The sequence below is a fragment of the Gymnoscopelus braueri genome, assembly GCF_963280865.1.
Source record: "Gymnoscopelus braueri genome assembly, chromosome: 23".
Lineage (NCBI taxonomy): Eukaryota > Metazoa > Chordata > Actinopteri > Myctophiformes > Myctophidae > Gymnoscopelus > Gymnoscopelus braueri.
The window spans coordinates 26,465,126-26,486,416 of record NC_137625.1 but is presented as its reverse complement, the minus strand read 5'-3'; the positions used below and the strand labels follow the sequence as shown (position 1 = coordinate 26,486,416).

Sequence of the window (21,291 nt, the reverse complement as noted above, 5' to 3'; positions counted from 1 at the left end):
TTTGGTATTAAAGTTGTCAACCAGACACTTTTTAATTTCAAATTTTAACAATGATCATAGATCTTGATAGCTGTCAAGTGATTTTAAGTAAGTACACTAGAAAGGTCTGGAACGTTGCAGAACCCACATTGATCCTGTCTGAACCCGCTCCTAAAAAAAACAAAAAAACAAAAAAAAACAGCATCACTCTTATCAGATGCAACAGCAACTTTTGCCCTGTAAGTAAGTGCTCAGTGGGAAAGAAAAATGGAACAGACACAGTAATCTCAAGATTGCTTGTAAAATTACTTTAAATGTAGATAATATTTGAATATAGGTAGATAATGTTTGGTTGATTTAAGGGGGATAGCAAATAAGAACTTAAAGTCAATACAATCAGAAGGTCTCAGCTCACTAGCTAGGTCAACAGAGAACCGGTTATACATGCAATAACATAAAACAAAGACAAAATAAATCAAAAACCTCAAGTTGAGATTATATCCAAATTTGTTTTGCCCATAACTAAACCGAATGAGTCCTGTCGTTCTACGACGACACTAAATTGATTCTTTGTTTATAAATGTTGAATTTAATCTTTTAAATAAATGGCTAATTGACATTATTGCACATGAGCAAAAAGACAGTAATACTATAGAGCTGTGTTCACCCCCACCCGCCACCCCCCCCCACCTTTCCTTAATGGACTCACCAGAAGCACTTAAAAACATTCAGAAACCTGGTGATGTACAAGCACAGACAGATGTTCCATCAAACGGCAACCAAAAAAAAAAAAAAAAAAGTGAAAAGTTTGGTAAAAACCTTGATCGAAGGAAAAAGAACATGGACAAGATGACCAGCAGAGATGAGGCTAGAACACTTACATTGTGCTATAATGTACAGTAAAATGGCTGCATAAGTGCTTTCGCCTTAAGCCCGTTTCATGTGCGCCCCAAAATGGCCGATCAGCCAAGCTCACGGCGCATCGCACCCGCAACGCGCTGTGAGCTTCTAGATCATTTATTTTTGGCACACGACTGTCATACGACAGTCAGGCATTAAGCTTGAGGGGGCAAGAAAGGTATTTATTGTTGAGGCATAAAATTTCATTCAAAGTTAACCTGTGCTATCCTCTTAGGGGGTAATGACGTTAAGTCCCTAACGCTCGGCTCCAACGGGCTTGATAGGAGGAGAGAAATCCTTCGGGAAATTAAAAAAATAATGACATTTATGCTCCTCGGACTCTGTCATTTAAAAGATCGCTGCTACATTAAAACCGCACGAAAATTATGTGCAATATCAGAAAAAGGCTTTGAAAAGAATTCCTCTATGCTCCTGTTCTGTTTGTCTTTTTTTCTCCTTTCCTTTTCTTCTTTTTTTTTTTTTTACATGTCCGCCACCTCATTATTGGTGTTGATTGGCAGTGTCCAGGTCCAATAACATGGCAGAGTGATTCAGTAAAAAAAAAAAAAAAAAACACCATTAGGTTGCAGTGAGGTTATTTTAGGGGGGGAGGGGGGAGTCACTCTGGAAGTGGCAAACAGTCTGTGGCACCCGTCCAGATTGGGGGTTCTGCCTGCGCTCTCAGACAGGCCCGTTCACTGACACCTCCGGGGGCTGTGGTGTATCCTCTCTGGTGAGACAGATGGAGAGAAACACAGCAGAGTTAAAACAAATATATATGCTTTATAATAGACCAGTGTTGATTTCGTCGACTGAAACTAGAGTACTTTTTTTCACTGACCAAAAAAATAAAAATAAAAATAAACTACGATGACTAAAACTAAGACTAAATATATTGACAATTTCGTCAACAAATAAAAACTATACTAAAATGTTAGTGAGGGACTAGTGGAGAAGAGACCCATTAAAACTAAAAGTCAAGTCATTTTATGTTTGGTTGCGCTCGGGTGTTGCGCTTTGAAAATAGCAGATCTACAAGCTCACAACACGTCGCAGCGCGACGTGCTGTGAGCTTGTAGATCTGCAACCAAGTGTAAAATCAGCCATTACGGTGCCATCACGGCGCCGCCAAAATACATTTTAGTCGACTAAATCAACTGTACATTTAGTCGACTATAATCTTATATTTAGTCGACTAAAACTAGACAAAAACTAAAACATTTCAGATGACTAAAATATGACTAAAACTAAATGGAATTTATTCAAAATACTATGACAAAGACTAAATCAAAATTAGCTGTCAAAATCAATACTGTAATACACACATCACATATCTTAAGCTTCATTCTGCCCTTTGGATGACGAAATCTCAACGAGACAACATACATGGGTTTGGTGTAATTAAGTACACTGTGAAAGGGATTCTTGGCTCTTTTATTGCATGCTCTTTATTTCACAGAGCTGCATTGTGTACCAATGTCAAGACGGCATTGGTAAAGGATACGCTAAAAAGCCATCAGACATTGTGAATGCCCTCATCAGAAACATAACCGCTTACGCTTATATACTTCGTTGAAAGTATGTAGGGCAGTTTCAGTTAGTTTTTTTTTTTGCAAAGCCTCGTTTTTATTTCAGTTAACTAAAATGTTTTCAATTCTAGTTTTCGTTATTTTGTTTTTAGATACTTATTGGTCTTTTCTGCCTTTAATTGATAGTGTACAGTGGAGATGGACAGGAAACAGGGAGAGAGAGAGAGATGGGGAGAGACATGCAGCAAAGATTGTTGGGAGACGGGAAAATCCAGGCCTGTAAAAGGTTTGGAATTAATCAAATGTTTTGGAAAATCTTTGGCTATTACCAACCGCAAACTATCGACTAGCCAACATCTGCTTACCAGAGATAGACGATTCCTTCTCTCTCCAAGTTGAGTTGAATATTTTCCAACGTGTGCATGCTGCACTATTCCTAAGACTTAACTGCTCTACGTTGCTAATTTATTGTTTCATGCTTGGTGTGAACGCGCCACAAGAGGCTGCAGTGTTAAATGGCGTGCAGTTATGCAACTAAAGTGTACATGAGACCAACAGATGTCTACAAATTAGCCACATGCAGGCACCTACTTCCTATCAGGCTGCACGGTTAGAGTCTGCTGCTGCTCTGAGTCCTTTGGAGGGACATCTGACAGTGACAGTTTCTCCAGAGACACCGGGCTCTCCTCACTGCAGGAAACAGAGAGACATAACAGTCAGGTAACTAAGTAGGCAAATGTGAAAACAGTAAGCCAAAAAAACATAATTACCGGTATCCTATATTTACATACAGTATATAAGGCTATATATACAAGTATAAGGCCAATTCTGATTACTTCACATGTTCCATTACTTAATAAGTTACGATTAAGCCAGGGGTCTTCAACCTTTTCAGGTAGAGGACCCTCTAGCTGAGAGAGAGATGAAGCAGGGACCCCCTCTACATATTGTATAAAACTGTGTTGCAGATTAAACATTTTCATAGATTTCATCAGTGTTGTGTGAACTACTGTATATGTTTTTTGTTTATTTCACTTCAACCCTCAATACTTCAATTGTTGGCTCTGTATTCGTTTTCTCAACGCCTCGCAGCACGAGGCGTTGTGTGCTTGTAGATCTGCTATTTTTGGCTAATGTTCTCCTCAGAATAGGGATTTTAGGGTTGAAGTGGTTAATGTAAAAAAAGAAAAGAAAAATCCTATCACTCAAAAATTTGGCGGCGCCCCTTTACTAACTCTGAGGACCCCCTGGCGGTCCCGGACCCCCTGCTGAAGACCCCTGGCTTAAGCAATTGAACAGTCAGATTTGTTTTGTGTGAAGCAGAAAAGAAGCACCCAGGATTTCCTTTAGTTTCCTTTCCTCTGAATGAATCTAGCAATTTAAATCTAGGTCCAGTCTATAATTTACCCCCGATCTGGTACTTATGTCTCAAATATAGATGTTTATAAACACAGGCAGCATCTATTCATGTATGCCTGTTGACTGGACCAGCAGAGGGAGATCGTGGATTTTGTCATTCGGTGCCAGAAGGTAAAGAGCCCAAAGCGTTGACCGCTCCCCAACCTTTTGAGATCGGCCTTCTTGTTGGCATCGGCGCTGGCAGGTTGGGAGGCGTTGGCTGCGACGGCGGCGGTCTTGTCCTCCTCTTCACTGTCGGATCCCCCGGAGGAGCTGCTGTCTGAGGCCACCAATGGAGCCTTCCGGCTTTCCCCCACAGGCCATGCACTGGAGGAGTCACCTGCCGCTGGACAGGGAGAGCAGGGACAAACAACAAACGTTGGTTTAACCCGTTAAGACCGGAGAACGCATCCATGTGTCATTTTTACATTTCTTTGGCTATTCAAAAAATAGCAGATATACAAGCTCATAGCGCGGCACTCGGTGCTTGTAGATCTGCTATTGCTATTTTGCTATTTTTGGAAAAATCGTGAACATGTGTCCAAATCTTTGAATATATATATATATATATATATTTTTTTTAAAGCGAACATATCAGTGGTTCTCAAACTTTTTCATGTCAAGGACCCCCACGATTATATGTATTTGGCCGTGGACCCCCATGTGAAAATATACCACAGGGACGAATGCCTTCTAAATCAGAGCTGAAGGGACGCTGATGAAACGGTGCTGTCCCACAAAGGAGGCCGGAGGGTAGTTTATGTGGTGATACCGCATAGAAACCACTGCCACGTTTATCACCCTCGCCCATCCAAGTCTATTGTTGGTACAGAAGTGGATACACCAGTAGTACAGTACACAACATTATAATTACTGTTGATGATGTGCAGTGGAAACCTTAACCCATTAAGACCGGGAACGCATCTCTGTCATTTTAGATTTGAGCTATAAACATTATTCTTATTTATATGGCTATAGAAAAATACCAGATCTACAAGCTCAAGCTACAAGCTTGTAGATCTGCTATTTTTGAAAAATCTTGAAGATTTGTGCAAATCTTTGAATACATATATATCTTTTTAAAAACAACATTTTTAACTATTTGCTTCTGGGGGGTCCCTGGAACAACATATTTTGATGGGGATCGGCGGCCAAAAACATCATTTTGGGGGTCCTTGACAAGAAAACGTTTGAGCACCACTGATATAGCAATAATAGTTTTTCAGAAAAATTAAGACATTTGTTGAGACATTTGACAGTTACAAATGTTCGCTTTAAAAATATATATAGCAATAAAATAATAATAATAATAATAAAAAGCAAAAAATAGCAGATCTACAAGCTCATGAGCTATGAGCATGTAGATCTGCTATTTTCGAATAGCTAAAGAAATCTAAAATGACAAGAGTTGCGTTCCCGGATTGAATGGGATAACTTGCAACACTAAAACATGATGTGCCATTGGCCCGAACAGAGATGTGAAGCTCCACGCTAACACTCACCACTCTTCTGATGGTTCTGTTTGGCTTGTTTATCCGCGTCACCGCTGCCTGAGTCTACAGGGGAGCTGGATCGGGGACCACCACTTTCCCTGCTGTAGGCATTGGATTAAAGCAAATTATACATCAATGCAATCTGATCGGTTTGGAATAGCCATCTACCCGTGCTTCAAACGAGCACGACGGCACACCTCAATCTAAATAAAAAAATAAGCTGGGCTGATCAGACGGAGTCTCGCAGAGAAGAGCCGGCTAAGTGGCTAGGCTAGCCGTTTGCATGGGGAGTAAACTTTGCAGCCTTAGTACCGGTAGCTAAATCTGGCATTAAAAAAAAGAAAGAAAAAAGAAATCTATCAAATATCTTAAATACAATGAGATTCAGAAAACAGTTAAAGGTAGGGTAAGTGATATTTTTTGGTTAAAACAAAAAGTATTTTGTTAAAAGGTTAAAATACTATATTCTGATAGTAATCATTGCTATAGAGTGTTTTTTCAGTAACAGATGTCTCCCTGTCTCTCCAGCTCTTTATAAACAGAAAAATTTTCGGTAGGTGTCAAAATCTCAGCCAATCAGGAGAAAGTACCGTATTTTCCGCACTATAAGGCGCATCTGAGTATAAGGCGCACCTTCAATAAATGTATTATTTTCAAATATAGGGCGCACCGCATTATAAGGCGCATCCGCACTATAAGGCGCACTGACGGTGCGGCTTATAGTGCGGAAAATACGGTACCCATTTTTAAGCTTAATTTGTATAGTGTTCCAGTTCCAATTTTGTCTGCTGATTTCTTAGTGTCATCACTTCCAATTTCACTTGTTTAATCTGTATCCTGATTGAGTTCTCTGTCCTGGTTGGATAAAATTGGAAATGAAACTGAAACTAAAATGCATTTTCTGTTTAATAAAGAGAGACAAGGAGACTCCTAATACTGAACAAACACTCTATAGCAATGAGTACTATCAGAATATAGAGCTATTTAACACTTATTTTAACCAAAGCAAATCACTTACCCTACCTTTAAGTTTTGTTTCTCTATTGTGTCCACTCTGAGAAAAGTTGTCTAGCATGGCTGAGTAAACAAGGACTGTATTTCCAGGATAACAGAGATAACACTCGCAGAAAGGTTGTTATTTTGAGAGAGAAATGCCCCGCAATGTGAATACATTTTGATATGTTCTATTTTGATGGTAACTGTTGTATAATCGCAATATCACACTCGAGGGTGTGCTTTATCGTGGTTATTGGCACTTCAGTGATGCTTGCTGAACTCTCTGCCTCGTTCCTGACCGCATCACTGGTGTGCCAATAATCACGATGACGCACACCCTCTCGTGTAATATTGCTTAAATAAAATCTCTGTAAAAGTGTCCTAATGTTTCCTAAAAAATTAACACAATATGTAAAATGGTGATGTTTTAGTAATATTGTTCCTGTTGTTCATACTGCCAACCAGGTGAAGAAAGCACATATTGACACTTTAACATTTGCTTTTATGAAATATCCGAGACCATTAGCACGGAATGACACTCCATGCAATGTCTACTAAGTTGTGTGAGATCGGGTTGGCTAATGTGGATATTCAGCTCCATTCTCACCCGCAGAAAGGCTGGAACTCTGTGAAGTTGGCCCACCCCGTCCCATGTGACTCTCCTCCAGCACTTGTTGTGGAGTCCCAGCCTCCCTGGGTTTGGGATGACGTGGTCCCTGCTGAGCCCCCGAAACTCGCTGTCCATCCTGGACCTGGGAACAAACAAAAAAACACACTGAGTTCAGGAAAATAGACAGAACATGACACAACAACAAAAACATGTGATATTGAGTGTGATATTGCAAACATGGCTATGTATACAGTGGTTGCCAGTTTAACCCATTGAGACCGGGAACGCATCTGTGTCACTTTAAGATGTCTTTGGCTATTCAAAAATAGCAGATCTACAAGCTCATAGCGCGGCACCGAGTGCCGCACTATGAGCTTGTAGATCTGCAATTTTTTTTTAAATCATGAAACTTTGTGCAAGTCTTTGAATATATATACTTTTTAAAGCGAACATTTTTAACTCTCTTACAACTTCTGGGGGTCCCTGGCACAAAATATTTTGAAATGGGGGTCCACGGCCAAATACATTACATCATACAGACCGTATTTTCCGCACTATAAGGCGCGCCTTATAGTGCGGATGCGCCTTATAATCCGATGCGCCTTATATATGTATCAATATTGGTTCCCTTGGTTTCCGCACTATAAGCCGCACCGTCAGTGCGCCTTATAGTGCGGATGCGCCTTATAATGCGGTGCGCCCTATATATGAAAATAATACATTTATTGAAGGTGCGCCTTATACTCAGATGCGCCTTATAGTGCGGAAAATACGGTACATCATTTTTTGAGGACCACTGATTATAGCAACATGGGTTTTTTCAAAAAACTGTTAGGATTTAGAAGACATTTGTAGAATCCCCAGAAGCAAAGATCTGAGTTACAAATGTCCGCTTTAAAAAATATATATATTTTCAAAGACCCACGATTTTCTGCAATTTTCCCCCCAAAAATAGCCCAAAGAAATCTTAAAATGGCACACAGATGCGTTCCTGGTCTGAATGGGGTTAAATGATGATGGGCTGTGGCACGGTGAGTTGAGTACTTACAGTCATTCGGGTTGCCTGCGTCCGAGGGTCTCAGAGCAGGGTCCTCGTCCTCATCAGAGCCCGAGCCTCTGTCCCGCTCACGGCCCCCGTTCTCCAGGCTGCTCCTGGAGCTGCCCTCCGAAGTCTGGGACACCCCAAACCTGGTAGGGGAGGAGGGTGAGTGAGAGAGAGAGAGAGAGAAGGGCCTCAGTGCGTGGATGTCAATCTAATGTGTGTGTGTGTAAATATCTGCTAGAGAAGCCATAATTTACACTACAGTCATTTAGAAGACGCTTTTATCCAAAGTGACTTACAATAAGTGCATTCAACATAGGTAGGGAACGAAACTACTAATCACCAGAAGTCTTAAGTGCATTCTCTTCTAAAACTGGCAACTAAGAGTAGCCTATACCTAACGCTAAGGTAAAAGTGCAATATATCAGCTTCCTACTTTCTTAAACAGATGAGACAAATAGGAAAATCAAATGAGCAAGCGCTAAAACAAATAAGTGTATCGAATAAACAAGATCCAATAAAACAATAAAACAAGAGCTCGTACAACTAGTTAACAACAAGTAGGCAAGGCGAAGAGGAAGGGTAGGTGTTTCCTGAAGAGGTGGGTTTTCAGCTTGCGGCGAAAGATGGGCAGTGACTCTGCTGTCCTGACATCAGTGGGGAGTTCGTTCCACCACTGTGGGGCCAGAACAGAAAAAAGCCGTGACCGCGTAGATCGGCCAGAAGGACCACTGAGCGGCGAGGCAACCAGTCGCCCCGAGGCGGCAGACCGAAGTGGTCGGGCAGGGGTGTAAGCATCGACCATAATGTTTGGTTTACCGTGTTCTGGATTTGGCTTGTGTTGCATAGTTTATCTCCTTCTCTTCCCAGATGTCCTCTTCCTCGTCGGCGTCATCGAACTGGCGTATCCTCTCTTTACAGCAGGCCTCGAAAGCAGCCGCATTGGCCTGCATGCATGCATTCATTCACACACACACACACACACACACACACACACACACACACACACAAGCACAATGGTACAAACTCAAAGCACAATCAATTGATACATGTGAATTTACTTGCATGGTTAGATATGTTATGTACGAATACTGAATTTCTTGTATTTTCTTGCTTATGTACGCTAAGAACACAGAATAGAGTGAAAACTTACACTATTATCATCAGCATCTAGATTGAAGTTTATTTCTGCAATTCTGTCAAATGTGGCACTAGTGGAAATAAAAAAAGGGCATAGTGTCAAATTGTTGGCCAGCATCAGTTGAGCTTCTGGTTGCTGTCCATCTCCCGTTTTCCATCAGGGCTGATCCTGTGAACTTGTTTGGAGAGACACACACATCACTCACTTGATATTCTCGTCATGCTCACTGAACTCCTCATCGTTGAACCCAAACTGATCCACAAAGTTGGCAGTCATCTGTTGGATCTGATAGTCTGAGAAGGCCTGGAAATAAGAGACACCATTATGGGATTTGTGTTGTTTAGTACAGAGAGAAAGATGACTCTTTGCTATGCTGTTATTTATGTCTCATTCTACCTGTTGGAGAGACAGGTCGTTGGGAAAGGGGCTCTCCATGTCATCGTCCTCACTGGAGGAGTGCATGTTATGGGTGCTTACCTGCAGCAGAAAATACATTTTATACAATTAAGTCATTGCCATATAAATGTAAGATCTATTATTGCCAGGACTTTAACCAAATTAACTACTTCTATTGTTTTATCTTATTTCATCTACTGTCATCCAGGAACTGACCTAAACTAGAGTAAGCTCACCATTCAAAATATAGCATGAAGGGACAAAAAAGGCATCCACAAGTTTATTTGACTCTGGGTAAGTACTAAACCAAACTAGTACTACCAGTACCACGTCCAGTACTACTACTACAATTACCACCACTAACTACTGATGCTGACAGTAGCTATATTAACTCATTGAGTGCCATTAACGTGTTTCACGTGTTTTTACAGCTATGGCGCAACGTGCCAATGACGTGTTTGACGTGTTTTTGAAAAGAATAGTAAAAAAAAACTAAAAAAAAACAACAAGATATCATCATCTGAAGATTTGCAGCTCCATCCACCCCTTGTTTAACTTAACTGAACTGAAAAAGGCAGTATCTCGCTTCCTAAGCACTTTTTTTTTACTTTTACTTTTTTGCAAAAAACTCTGGCACAACATCATTCTGAAATAATTCTGGCAATTCTGGCACTCAATGAGTTAAGCAGTTTCAAAGAATTCAAAAACTTCTTCCAGAATAGCAGATCAGATTGTTCACAACGCATCACGATGTGACACAATGTGAGCTTGTAGATCCATCTTTGCTATTCGTATTACGACAATGTATATATAGGGCTTAAGTGGTTAACGGCCTCTCACCAGCTCTACTGTGTTTCTCCTGTTAGTCTCTCTCAGTGTCTCATCCACAAAGCTCTCCCAGCGACCTCTGCAGTCTTCTGGCAGCTCTGCGAAAGAGGGACAGCAAGTTCACGTCCAAGTTCATCTTTTTGTTTATTGTCAAGACACAAGAGTGCAGTGAACTGAAAAAAACTGTTTCCCTGAGGTCACAGTGCATGACAAATGTTAACCGAGCAGCACAATACAAAAGAATTACAGAACAAATACTTATTGAGCAAGGTTTCCGTTAGCCGGTGTATACCGGCCATTGGCCAATTAGAACCTTAATTGGCTGTTAAATATAAATACAAAATAAACGATCAGCGATAAATAAATGATCAGTCAAAGCAAACACTGATCACATCCCAGCAGTAGCTACAATAAAAGGATAAAGCCAAGCAGTCATCTTCAGATATACTCATATCGCAGATCAAAGTTCTGCAGGTCACAAAATTACACCATTCATCAATTCATTGCAATGAACAAAATGCTACAATCTATAAAAACATTTTTTTAAAAGCACTTTGGAACCGACACAGATATGTAACACAGAGTGACTGCCCAATGACATGGAGAGAACAGAACAAAGTGATGTAAGAACTTGGTGACACATTGCAAGTGACTTCCTTGGCATCATACAACGCCACGGTAACAAAAAAAATAAACAGATTACGTAGGCCACAACCTAAAGGTTGAACGAGATACAAAGCCAGAAACATGCTCTGCTCAGCCTAGTTGATTGATACTGTAGCATGACGGGTGTCGTGTACCAAAAACAGCAGAGCTACGAGCCTACACCACACGAGGTGATGTAAGCTACTGATAGCTTGTAGATATATCACTCGTCCGTCCTGTCAAGTTTCTATTCTTTTTGGCAAGCAGCACCCCTGCATGATGGAGTATACTTTAGGTCTAGCAGTGGTGGAAAGACGTGCTGCGCAATAGAAAGCAATCAGGGCAGTGCACATTGCACTAGGCCTGTCACAATTATTACATAATCGTCTCATCGCAATTATTTTCTACAATCGCAATTATTTTTGCATAATCGTCATAATCAATTCCATGTAAAAAAATTGTCATATATTTTCCAAAAATGTCAAAAATAGTGGAAATATATAAATATTTCCACTTTCAATGTTTATTTTTAAGTATAAAGTAATTAAATATGTGTTATTTGTCATATCTGCCCTGTGCAACTTTTGTTTACGAAAGCTAACAGCCAAACAGAAAAGTAATTTGTATTCATAATGTTCCATACATTTTCAACGACAGAAACACAATTAAATCGTTAATCGCAATTATTTGAGTGATAATTAATCGTCAACTTAAATTTGTAATCGTGACAGCCCTACATTGCACACGCACATATTTTCATGACGTGTATTGACGTGGAAATGCAACATTTGGCCAGTAAAATAGAACGTTTTTGGACATGTTGGCCGGCCAAATCAATGCCTAGCGGAAACCCTGGTATAGAGGCAACTGGACTTCAGAATACTACATATGTTTACTTTTCATTCCATGAAGAGAGCACTCATCAGCATGGTATTTTCCTGCATTGAAATCGTTCCAAAAGGACAAATCATAAATAAAACCTGTAAAAACTGTTTGAAAAGGCCCATGCATTCATTGGTGCAATTTGGTCGTCCCACCAGTAGGTAGCATACCAGTGGATTATAGTTACCGTAGGCACCCATAGAAGACGCACATACAAGACGGCAGTGCTACCATTTCACAGCTGGAGAGGAACAATCTAAAATGTTGTACTTGCAGCAAAAAGACAATGGCATAACATTGTCAATAGAACTGTAAAATACAGCAGTGTGACCCCATGGGGAAAGTTATACTTTATTGATCCCCATGGGAAAATCATCCTCTGCATTTGCCCTATTGGGAGCAATCAGCAGCCACTGAACAGTTGTGCTTCACGTCTGTCCCTAACGTGCATGTCTTTTGGTTGGGGAAGAAACCCACAGGTTCAAGGGGGAGTGTGCTTGAGTTTGAAACCAGGACCTTCTTTCTAGCTGTGAGGCAACAATGCTAACCACGGACCTTCCCCACTTCCCCACGACGCATGATTGTTTTTGGGTGCGAGAGGTACGGCACCAGTGTGTGAACGTTACCAGGATATAATAGCAGCAGCGATACCAGATTTAGTCATGTGTTTTGAGTTGTACGGTGTTTCTTTCATAAAAAGTCTATAAAAAGCTCGGTCCAAGCTATGAACAGCAAATTACCAGGTGTGCAGTTCATGAATAAAGTCAAATCACAATGTGTCGTCTGCAATTTGCAAACGACACGTTTCATGGTGTGCATGATGCTACAACGAATTACACCCATAGATATTAGTAGTTCTAATAAAACTATGGTTACACGGACACCGTTAAGTTTCTATTTTGTTGTGTTTGTTCTAAATTCGCATTTCATTTAAATGATATATCTCAATGTAATGTAGCGGTCTCTTCCAAGACCAAATGTAAATGTACAAAGTCGACAATGGCAAAATCGCCACACTGTTCTGAGCCTATTCATGTACTAACCCTGATGTGGCAGGCACAGGGAAACACACACTTACCTTTGATGAGGTCAGAGATATGGGTCTGGACTGGACCTTTCTCTAGGTTCTGTACCACCATGTTGGCAATCCTGGTCAGGTGACCCATATTGCCTCTCCTGGTACCACCCTCAGTCCTGAGAGTCAAGGGCAGAGAGAGGCTTATTTCCAACCTACAGTATATAACAACCTTTTCAAGCCGTGACCCCCCAAAATAATCATATTTGAACTGGGGGACCCCCCACCCCGATAAGCACTTGGAATTGTAGGACTTGAGGCATTACATTTTGTTTGACTCGCTTCCACAGATAAATATTGTGAAAATAGCAGATCTACAAGCTCACAACGCCTTCATTTTCTTTTTTCTTTTTTTTCTTCTTCTTTTTATCATTTGTGTCCGGGTAGCTCAGTCGGTAGAGCTCTCGCCTTCAGACCACAAGGTCATGGGTTCGATCCCGGGCACCGCCAACTCAGCGCATGAGTAGCACGGCTTGGGTGCGGTAAGTCGTGCGGTAAGTACTGGGAGCTGAGGATAGGTTGTGGCGCTCCACCTCAAGCAATCATCTCCCAGGGGTCTAGCGCATAGTAACGGGACAGGACTCCCGCGTGCTACTCGGCTGATACCGACAATAAGCCATCTCCCGACCTACTTATTTATAGGTATTTAAAGTCCTTAAATGTCACTTAACCCATTAATACCTGGAACGCATCTGTGTCACTTTAGATTTCTTTGGCTATTCAAAAATAGCAGATATACAAGCTCATAGCACGGCACCGAGTGCCGCGCTATGAGCTTGTAGATCTGCTATTTTTGAAAAATCGTGAATTTTTCTTTTTTCTATTATTTTCAAAAAAAAATAGGATTTAGATTTTTTTTAAGAATCGCCCTCAGGTCTTAATGGGTTAACTGGTATCTGGGGACCCCCCCCAAAATCATACGGTTGAGAACCACTGGGATACATTACTGTTTATAGGCCAATTTATGCTTGGAGTTAAGTGTTGAGCAACGTTATTAAGCGTCTGTAGAGGAACGCGACACCATCAGCGATGTCCTCCATGACACAATTTCTGTGGTTTTGACACCCTTTTCATCGGGAGACACGCCGTTCGACACTTGTCGCTCAAAGCATAAATTGGGCCTTAAAAAAAAACACACTCGAATTTTCTGCAGGTACAATACTGAGCTGTGATTATTTTTAGCACTACACATGGAGCAACACTTACTGTATTTTATCATTCTCTTCCAGGCGTCAAGGATTCTCTGTACCAGCCGACACTTCTGGAAGAGCTAAGAGATCACAGAAGGAGGGAGTCGAAGTAGTTAGATAATTCCCATTGAGAGAAGAGAAAAACATGAATGATCACTAAAGGGGTCGACATAAAAACCAACACAGATTACTTCCACCACGGCGTCTCTCCGATGAGGAGGATATACTTATGTAGAATCAGGCTGAACAGATGCTGCTGTTCGAGTCACCTACATGTGCAACTAGGGCCTTGTGAATGGAGGTCTCAGGGTCACTGGTCCTGCCTGGCTCCCCTCCCTCCGGTTGGGTCTCTGGGCTGGGTTCCGCGGGCTTCTCCTCGTGGTTCTGGAGGACCGGGACGGGCCTCTCCTCTTGGGAGGGGTGGTTCAGGATAGATGCCACACACAGCTCCACTTGGAAGTGCAAAAAGTTATTCCAAGAGTACTTGAAGAACAGATCTGTGGGAGGACAGGGAACGCGAGTGAGAGAGTGAGAGTGGCTGAACATACCACAGAACAAAAACTAACTTTAGTGAGGGGTGTGAGAATGTGGGCTGGTGGGAACATAGGGGAGCCATGCAGCTTCAATGCAGCTCAACAGTGTTGATTTCGTCGACTAAAACTATGACGAAAAATGTTCGTCGACTACCTTTTTTTCACTGACTAAAACTAAATAAGAACTAAATAAAAACTAAGCTATGATGACAAAATATTGACAATTTCGACAACAAATAAAAACTAGACTAAAATGTTAGGGAGTGGACTAGTGGTGGATCCAGTAGAACTAAAAGACTATGCTTTATGCTCAGGTGTTGCGCTCTGAAAATAGCAGATCTACAAGCTCACAACGCGTCGCGCTGCGGCGCGTTGTAAGCTTGTAGATCGGCTATTTTCAGCATGCAACCAAGCGTAAAATTAGCCATTACGACGCCATCAAGGCACCGCCAAAACACATTTTAGTCGACTAAATCAACTGTAGATTTAGTCGACTATAATCGTATGATATTAGTAAAAAAAAAGCAAAACAGTAAAACATTTCAGATGACTAAAATATGACTAAAAATAAATGGAATTTGATTCAAAAGACTGACTAAAACTGAATCAAAATTTGGTGTCAAAATCAACACTACAGCTCAATGCAGCAAGCACGGCCAAGCGGAGCGTACCAGTAGTAGGTCCATGGTGGTGAGCTTGCAGAGCTCTTGGCATATACTGGGGGAATTGGTCTGCAGCAAGGCGGCCACCAGCCGGGCCACGTGAAGGCGGGCGTTCCCCAGCGGCTCCTCCAGAAGGCCAACGGTCGTCAGTATTGCACTTTTCTGAACGCAATAAAAGGAGGACGCATCAAGTAATCAGTCAAATAAAAAAAAACACTGATGTACAGTACAGACTGCCAAACAAGATTAAAACAAATGATATACGGTTTTCTTTTCATTCTAATTTACAATTATAGGCATTTGATTTGACAGATGCTCTTAACCCATTAACACATCCACCGCCAAGAACGTAGTCCTACGGTCCGTTAAATCCAACTGTTAAGCGCCGAAACCGTAGTCCTACGGTCCGGGTGTTTTTTCCTTTTTTTCGAAATTTTTTATTTTTTTCAATTTTTTACGGGGACCATTTTCAGTGTAACACCACCCGAAGTCAACCGGAAGTGCGATCTCGTTTTTTGTTTCCCGTCGTTCTCCATTCTAAGTCGTACACAAAACCCCCTGTAAACCTATGTAGTTTTTCATCCTCGCATTTCCCATGTTAACACAAACGGTCAGAACTCAAACATGGCGGCTCCGTTTGACACGCGGTCTCGACGAGTAGAGACCAGGACATGTGCTTGTTGTTTACAAACGGTGGATCGTGCAATCTAAAGGATTTTAACAAGATCTATGGCGACATCAAAAAAAACAAAAAAACAACAAAAACACCTTGGCACTGGTGAGTACATTATGAGATTAGCCCTTGGCGGTGGATGTGTTAAGACCTGGAACGCATCTGTGTCATTTTTAGATTTGAGCTAAAAAGCATTATTTTACACTTTGGCTATTCAAAAATAGCAGATCTACAAGCTCATAGCGCCGCGCTACGAGCTTGTAGATCTGCTATTTTTGAATGCAAATCTTTGAATATATGTGGATGTGACATCATTCCAAAAAACGTCACTTCCACCCGCCCCAATGATGGGATTTTCAGAAAAACGGCTGTAACGGCTAAAACTTTTTTTTCATTGAAAACCACCCGTTTGAACTTGTCGTTCCCATGGATACACAGATCCTTCCGCCTAATCACAGGAACCTTTTTTTGTGTTTTTTTTTTACACAATGTCGGTTATACAGAGTTTCAAATATCATCGGATTTAGGTAATTATACGCCGGCACGGGGATAGAAAACTATGTTTAATATCTTAGCAATCAATGTGTTAAGAAGTCAACACAAACTGTAGGTAACGTCCATTTAAATAGACAATTCCACAAAGGCAATGGATGTGGCATTTCATTAGTGATACTCATGGCATTCCTTATTTATTATTTCCCACTTGGTTCTGTAACTTTACCTTGGGGGGATTCATGAGAAGCTGCTGGAAGTCCTGTAGATGGGGCTCAATGGCATTTAAAATACTGCTGTTGACAGTGTAAGACCTTTCATAACCCTGAGAATACAGATCCATCAGCCCTTCCAACCTGAGAGAGACACAAACAAAAGGCCCAAGTCCCGGTCACATGCCTCGCCTCGCTATGGTGGTACGAGTGACTTAATTTCAGGACACGAGAACGTCTTGTTTGACTCACCCAGACCTCCTGGTCTCCAGTAAGGTAAGTAGCACTTGAGTTCCGTTAACAATGGAGGCCTCGCTCCTCTCCCCCGCAAACATGGACTTAAGGAGCCCCGCCACACTGTCCTGCCTGAGAAACACGCAAGGATGATGGACGCAGTTACAAGAGAAGCGCTCAGCTGACACATTGACTGTTGAAATAACTTGACACATAGACATGTATCCAGTGTTGATTTTGTCATCTAAAACTATGACGAAAAATGTTCGTCGACTACTTTTTTTCACTGACAAACTAAATAAAAACTAAATAAAAACTAAGCTATGATGACTAAGACTAAATATATAGGACAATTTCGTCAACAAATAAAAACTAGACTAAAATGTTAGTGAGGGACTAGAGGAGAAGAGATCCAGTAGAACTAAAAGACAAGTCATTTTATGTTTGGTTGCGCTCGGTTGTTGCGCTCTGAAAATACAAGCTCACAACGCGTCGCGCTGTGACGCGTTGTGGGCTTGTAGATCGGCTATTTTCAGCATGCAACCATGTGTTAAATCAGCCATTACGACGCCATCAAGGCACCACCAAAATAAATTTTAGTCGACTAAATCAACTGTAGATTTAGTCGACTAAAATCTTATGATATTTAGTCCACTAAAGCTAGACTCAAAAAGATGACTAAAATATGACTAACTAATTACTTTTTTTTTCAAAAGACTTTGACTAAAACGAAATAAAAATGTGCTGTCGAAATCAACACTGTGATAAACCCACACATGAAAGCAACTCTCAACTACGATTCAACACGGTCAATAGCGGGTCAGCCTCCATGTTCTCCTGCATCTGATTGGCCTGGTCTCGACTAAGGCGGATGATGTCACAAAGCGTTTGGGAGGCGTTTGATTGTCTCTGAAACCAAAATCAACAATCAATGAATTCATATTCATCTCGTTATTAAATATGTCGCTTCGAGTTGCATTGTGAGCTGCAGCGCCTCCATTTAAGAAAATAATCCAAGTTCTGCAACACCCTCGCTATGGCCTATAGCCTACATAGTTGAGCAAGGACTTGCTCAACTGGCTAGTGTTTCAATAAGGACACTGACTAAAGTGACATCTGCATTTCAAGCAATGGGAAAGGCAACAGAAAATAGCGTTTGAAATTGTGGACAAATGCGCACATTCAATGATGAGATGTTGAGATACGCAAGGAAAAACAGAAGAGCAACTCTTCCTCAGTCAGGTGACTAAATGTCAATGCAGGACGTGATCAGACTGTGTAAGCAAAATCAGTCCCTTGACAACAACATACAGAGGGATGTTATAGTAGGGTTGCAGTGCATAATGCCTCATTACAAAAATGAAACCATAGGACTGGTCTACATACATGTGGGGGGAAAAGTTATATGGTCAGATTATATGGTCTTTTCATGATTTCCATTCTGAATTCCCATAGATGTGTTTAATATCGGGTCATATAAGAACTGTGTTCCAAAAATAAACAAATGAGCACGGCGGTTTGACTCATATGGATAAAAAGCATCAACTGACAGCAAAACGCTAATGTCACCGCTGCGAATTACTTACATTTTCGCCAGAAACAGACTGTATCAAATATGAGTCACTGACTATTGTAAACGATACAGACAATAGCGCCGGGACAATTTGTTTATTTTGGGACAACACAATTCTTATATGAGACGATTCTATGATGACCCAATGTTATTCTCCATAGAGAAATTAGTACTTCTGTGGCCCAGGGGATGAACGAGTGACGTCAGGACTTCGGTACTCTATAGCGTGCCGTTGCAAAAAACAAACTTCAGCGCAACACATGAGACTATTATGTGCAAGTTTCAGTCGATTCAATTCAAAATTAAGCTGGCGATGAGAATGTATCATAGAGATGTTGCCGTTGTGACAACACGAGTCCAGCAGTAGCCTGCAGATACCAACTGCCATAGGTGACACTCACCTCCTCATCTTTGCCTGTATGGATGAGCTCTTTGAGTCCTCTGAATCAACTTCTCCTCGTTCAACCACTGAGGAGAGAAAATAAGGTCATAAACCATTAAGACCTGAGGCGATTCTTAAAAATCAACACTGTCTGTATGGAAGTAAACACACACACACACACACAGCTTACATTGAGGACCTCCTGCCTGAGGGGGGCAGGCTCCACACAGCTGATGAGTCGAAGCAGCAGGTCCATCATGGCAGAGGCGTCGATGTGTTTCAGCACCAGACCAATGAAGCCCTCCTTTTTTCTCAGGAAGGAGATCACCTGGACAGAAAATTATTCAATACTCTGGCTGTGACCACAGGGAGCCCGCGGACCCCCATTTGAAAAGATAAGTCAGGGGACTCCCCATAAGAGAAGATTTTTACGGGTCTAGCAGTTGATTCTCAACCATTTTCATTTCAAGGACCCCCCAGTTTGACATGCATTAGGCTACGTACCCCCCCATTTAATGGTATTTCTATCTGAGAGTTACAGACCCATAAGGGTCCATTTGGTTCCTATCCATCATTTAGCTGGGGACCCCTGGAACCCCCTCAAGTACCCCTGGGGGGTCCCCGGACCCCACTTTGAGAACCAATGATGTAGACAACAGAGATGCCAAGAATAAGATGTCAAATAAATTAATCGCAAAAATGTTAATTTTAGCAGTTTGCACTCTGTCCATAAACCACTTCACGAGTCCAGCCGTGATTTCCTTTCTGCTTACCTGTTCAGTTTTCCTGGCAATGAGATTGCCAATTGTCTTGCTGAAGAAGCTGGCCAATAGGGGGTTGAGGGGAGGGGTCCTGTTCCAGGAAGTGATAGAGCATCTCCAGGAGAGACTCGTCCCCAACAAGCTTATCATTTATGATGCTCACGTCGGATGTCAGGAGCTCACAGGCAATGTTGGGGAACCTGATTATGGAGAACAACGAGGATATTTATGCACAACTTTAACATACACACTACTGTAGTTCCTCTCTGTGATATTAATATCCATCTATGCATCCAATCCTTTGACCTGTATACATTTGTGCAGATAGACTTAATAGTCTGAGCACTTAAACAGACTCTATTTCTTTTATCTATCGTGTTCAGGTCATTTAGTTGCTCAGTTCTCCTATAGCATGCCTTTGAATCGCAAGGTTCTGTGTTCTATACGCGGCACCGCCAATAGAGTGCGAGAGTAGTTCAGTTTGGGTAACTAATATGTGCGTTAAGTAGTAAGTACTGGGACGGTTCTGGCGGTAAGTGTGGCCCTCCACCTCAGCAATCCATCTGCCTGTGTCCAGTGCCTTGTAGCACCCTCATTGCTAGGCTGCCTACAATACCTACAATAACCCACTTCAACCTACTTACTTCCTTTATTTCTTGTATTGTTTCTTTATGTATGTGTGTATGTGAGCAAACACAAGGTCAAATTCCTTGTCTGTACAAACTTACTCTGTAAAAGGATCGTCATTCTAGTGAGGTTAATAACTCCCTCTTATTTACAGAAGCCTCTCTAGGGCCCCTTTTTCTACCGGGGTTGAACCGGTTCTGTTCTTTTTTTTCCCCACCTAATTTTGAACCAGTGTTTCCACTGAAATTGAATTGGTTCAGAACCCTAAACGTTGGTTCGGAACTGGAACCAAAGAAATACAACTTTTTTTTGTTGCCCTGAACTGGGCTCAGGGGTAGAGTGGCCGGTAGAACGGCCGGATGGAAGCCGGGAGGGTTTCCAGTTCGAAGCTGGCCATCGTGCACTCACTTGAAACGCATCCTCTCCTCCAGGTCGGTGCCGGCTCCGTTGGTGATGAAGCCCACCAGCTCCTGCATACAGTGCTCCTGGGAGAGGAAGAGGAGCAGCCGCCGGTTCTGGGCCTTGCACTCCTGCAGGACGTCGTCCTCCTCCATCAGCTCTCGCAGCGTCACGTCCTCCCGGTCCAGCAGCTGGTCGATGTGGGAGGTGGTGTGCAGGTCAAACTTCCAGAACATGGTGGCCGCTGGACGGGGGACACAGCCCTGTGGGGGTAGAGATGGGCAACATTATCCATATCGCAATATATCGCAATATTTTATTTCCAATACTGTATCGATACTCAGGCCAAAATAATCTGTTCCCATGCATAGAAACCAATGGTAGAAGTCCGGTTGTGACATTCTGCTCCTCTAGATGTCGCTGTACTATAGCTAGTTCCACCTTCCAGTAATTCATCTCAATATAATCTATCGCAATATGTACCGCGTCGCAATATATCGTGATACAATCGTATCGTGATACGTATCGTATCGTGAGGTTCTTGCCAATACCCATACCTACCTGGGGGGGGTGAGGTGGGGGGTACAAGGAAGAGAGGAGAATAGCAGTGGAAGATGGAGGAGGAAAAGAGGAAAATAG

The 21,291-nt window shown here is 41.9% G+C and overlaps 1 protein-coding gene across 1 annotated transcript; it reads right to left on the bottom strand.

The window, feature by feature from the left end:
• On the bottom strand, positions 1–20,916 carry LOC308080076 (serine/threonine-protein phosphatase 6 regulatory subunit 2-like). The gene is given in 26 exon segments (XM_080421808.1): positions 1–1,609; positions 3,000–3,098; positions 3,972–4,152; positions 5,309–5,400; positions 6,903–7,047; positions 7,954–8,093; positions 8,767–8,894; positions 9,101–9,158; positions 9,294–9,391; positions 9,485–9,565; positions 10,325–10,410; positions 12,918–13,033; positions 14,121–14,137; positions 14,143–14,184; positions 14,378–14,602; positions 15,309–15,461; positions 16,694–16,820; positions 16,929–17,042; positions 17,708–17,714; positions 17,717–17,819; positions 18,885–18,920; positions 18,922–18,951; positions 19,056–19,193; positions 19,639–19,713; positions 19,715–19,826; positions 20,662–20,916. Coding segments are annotated over 26 exon segments (2,679 nt in total). The 5' UTR covers positions 20,889–20,916; the 3' UTR covers positions 1–1,560.
• Positions 20,917–21,291: the final 375 nt, after the last annotated feature.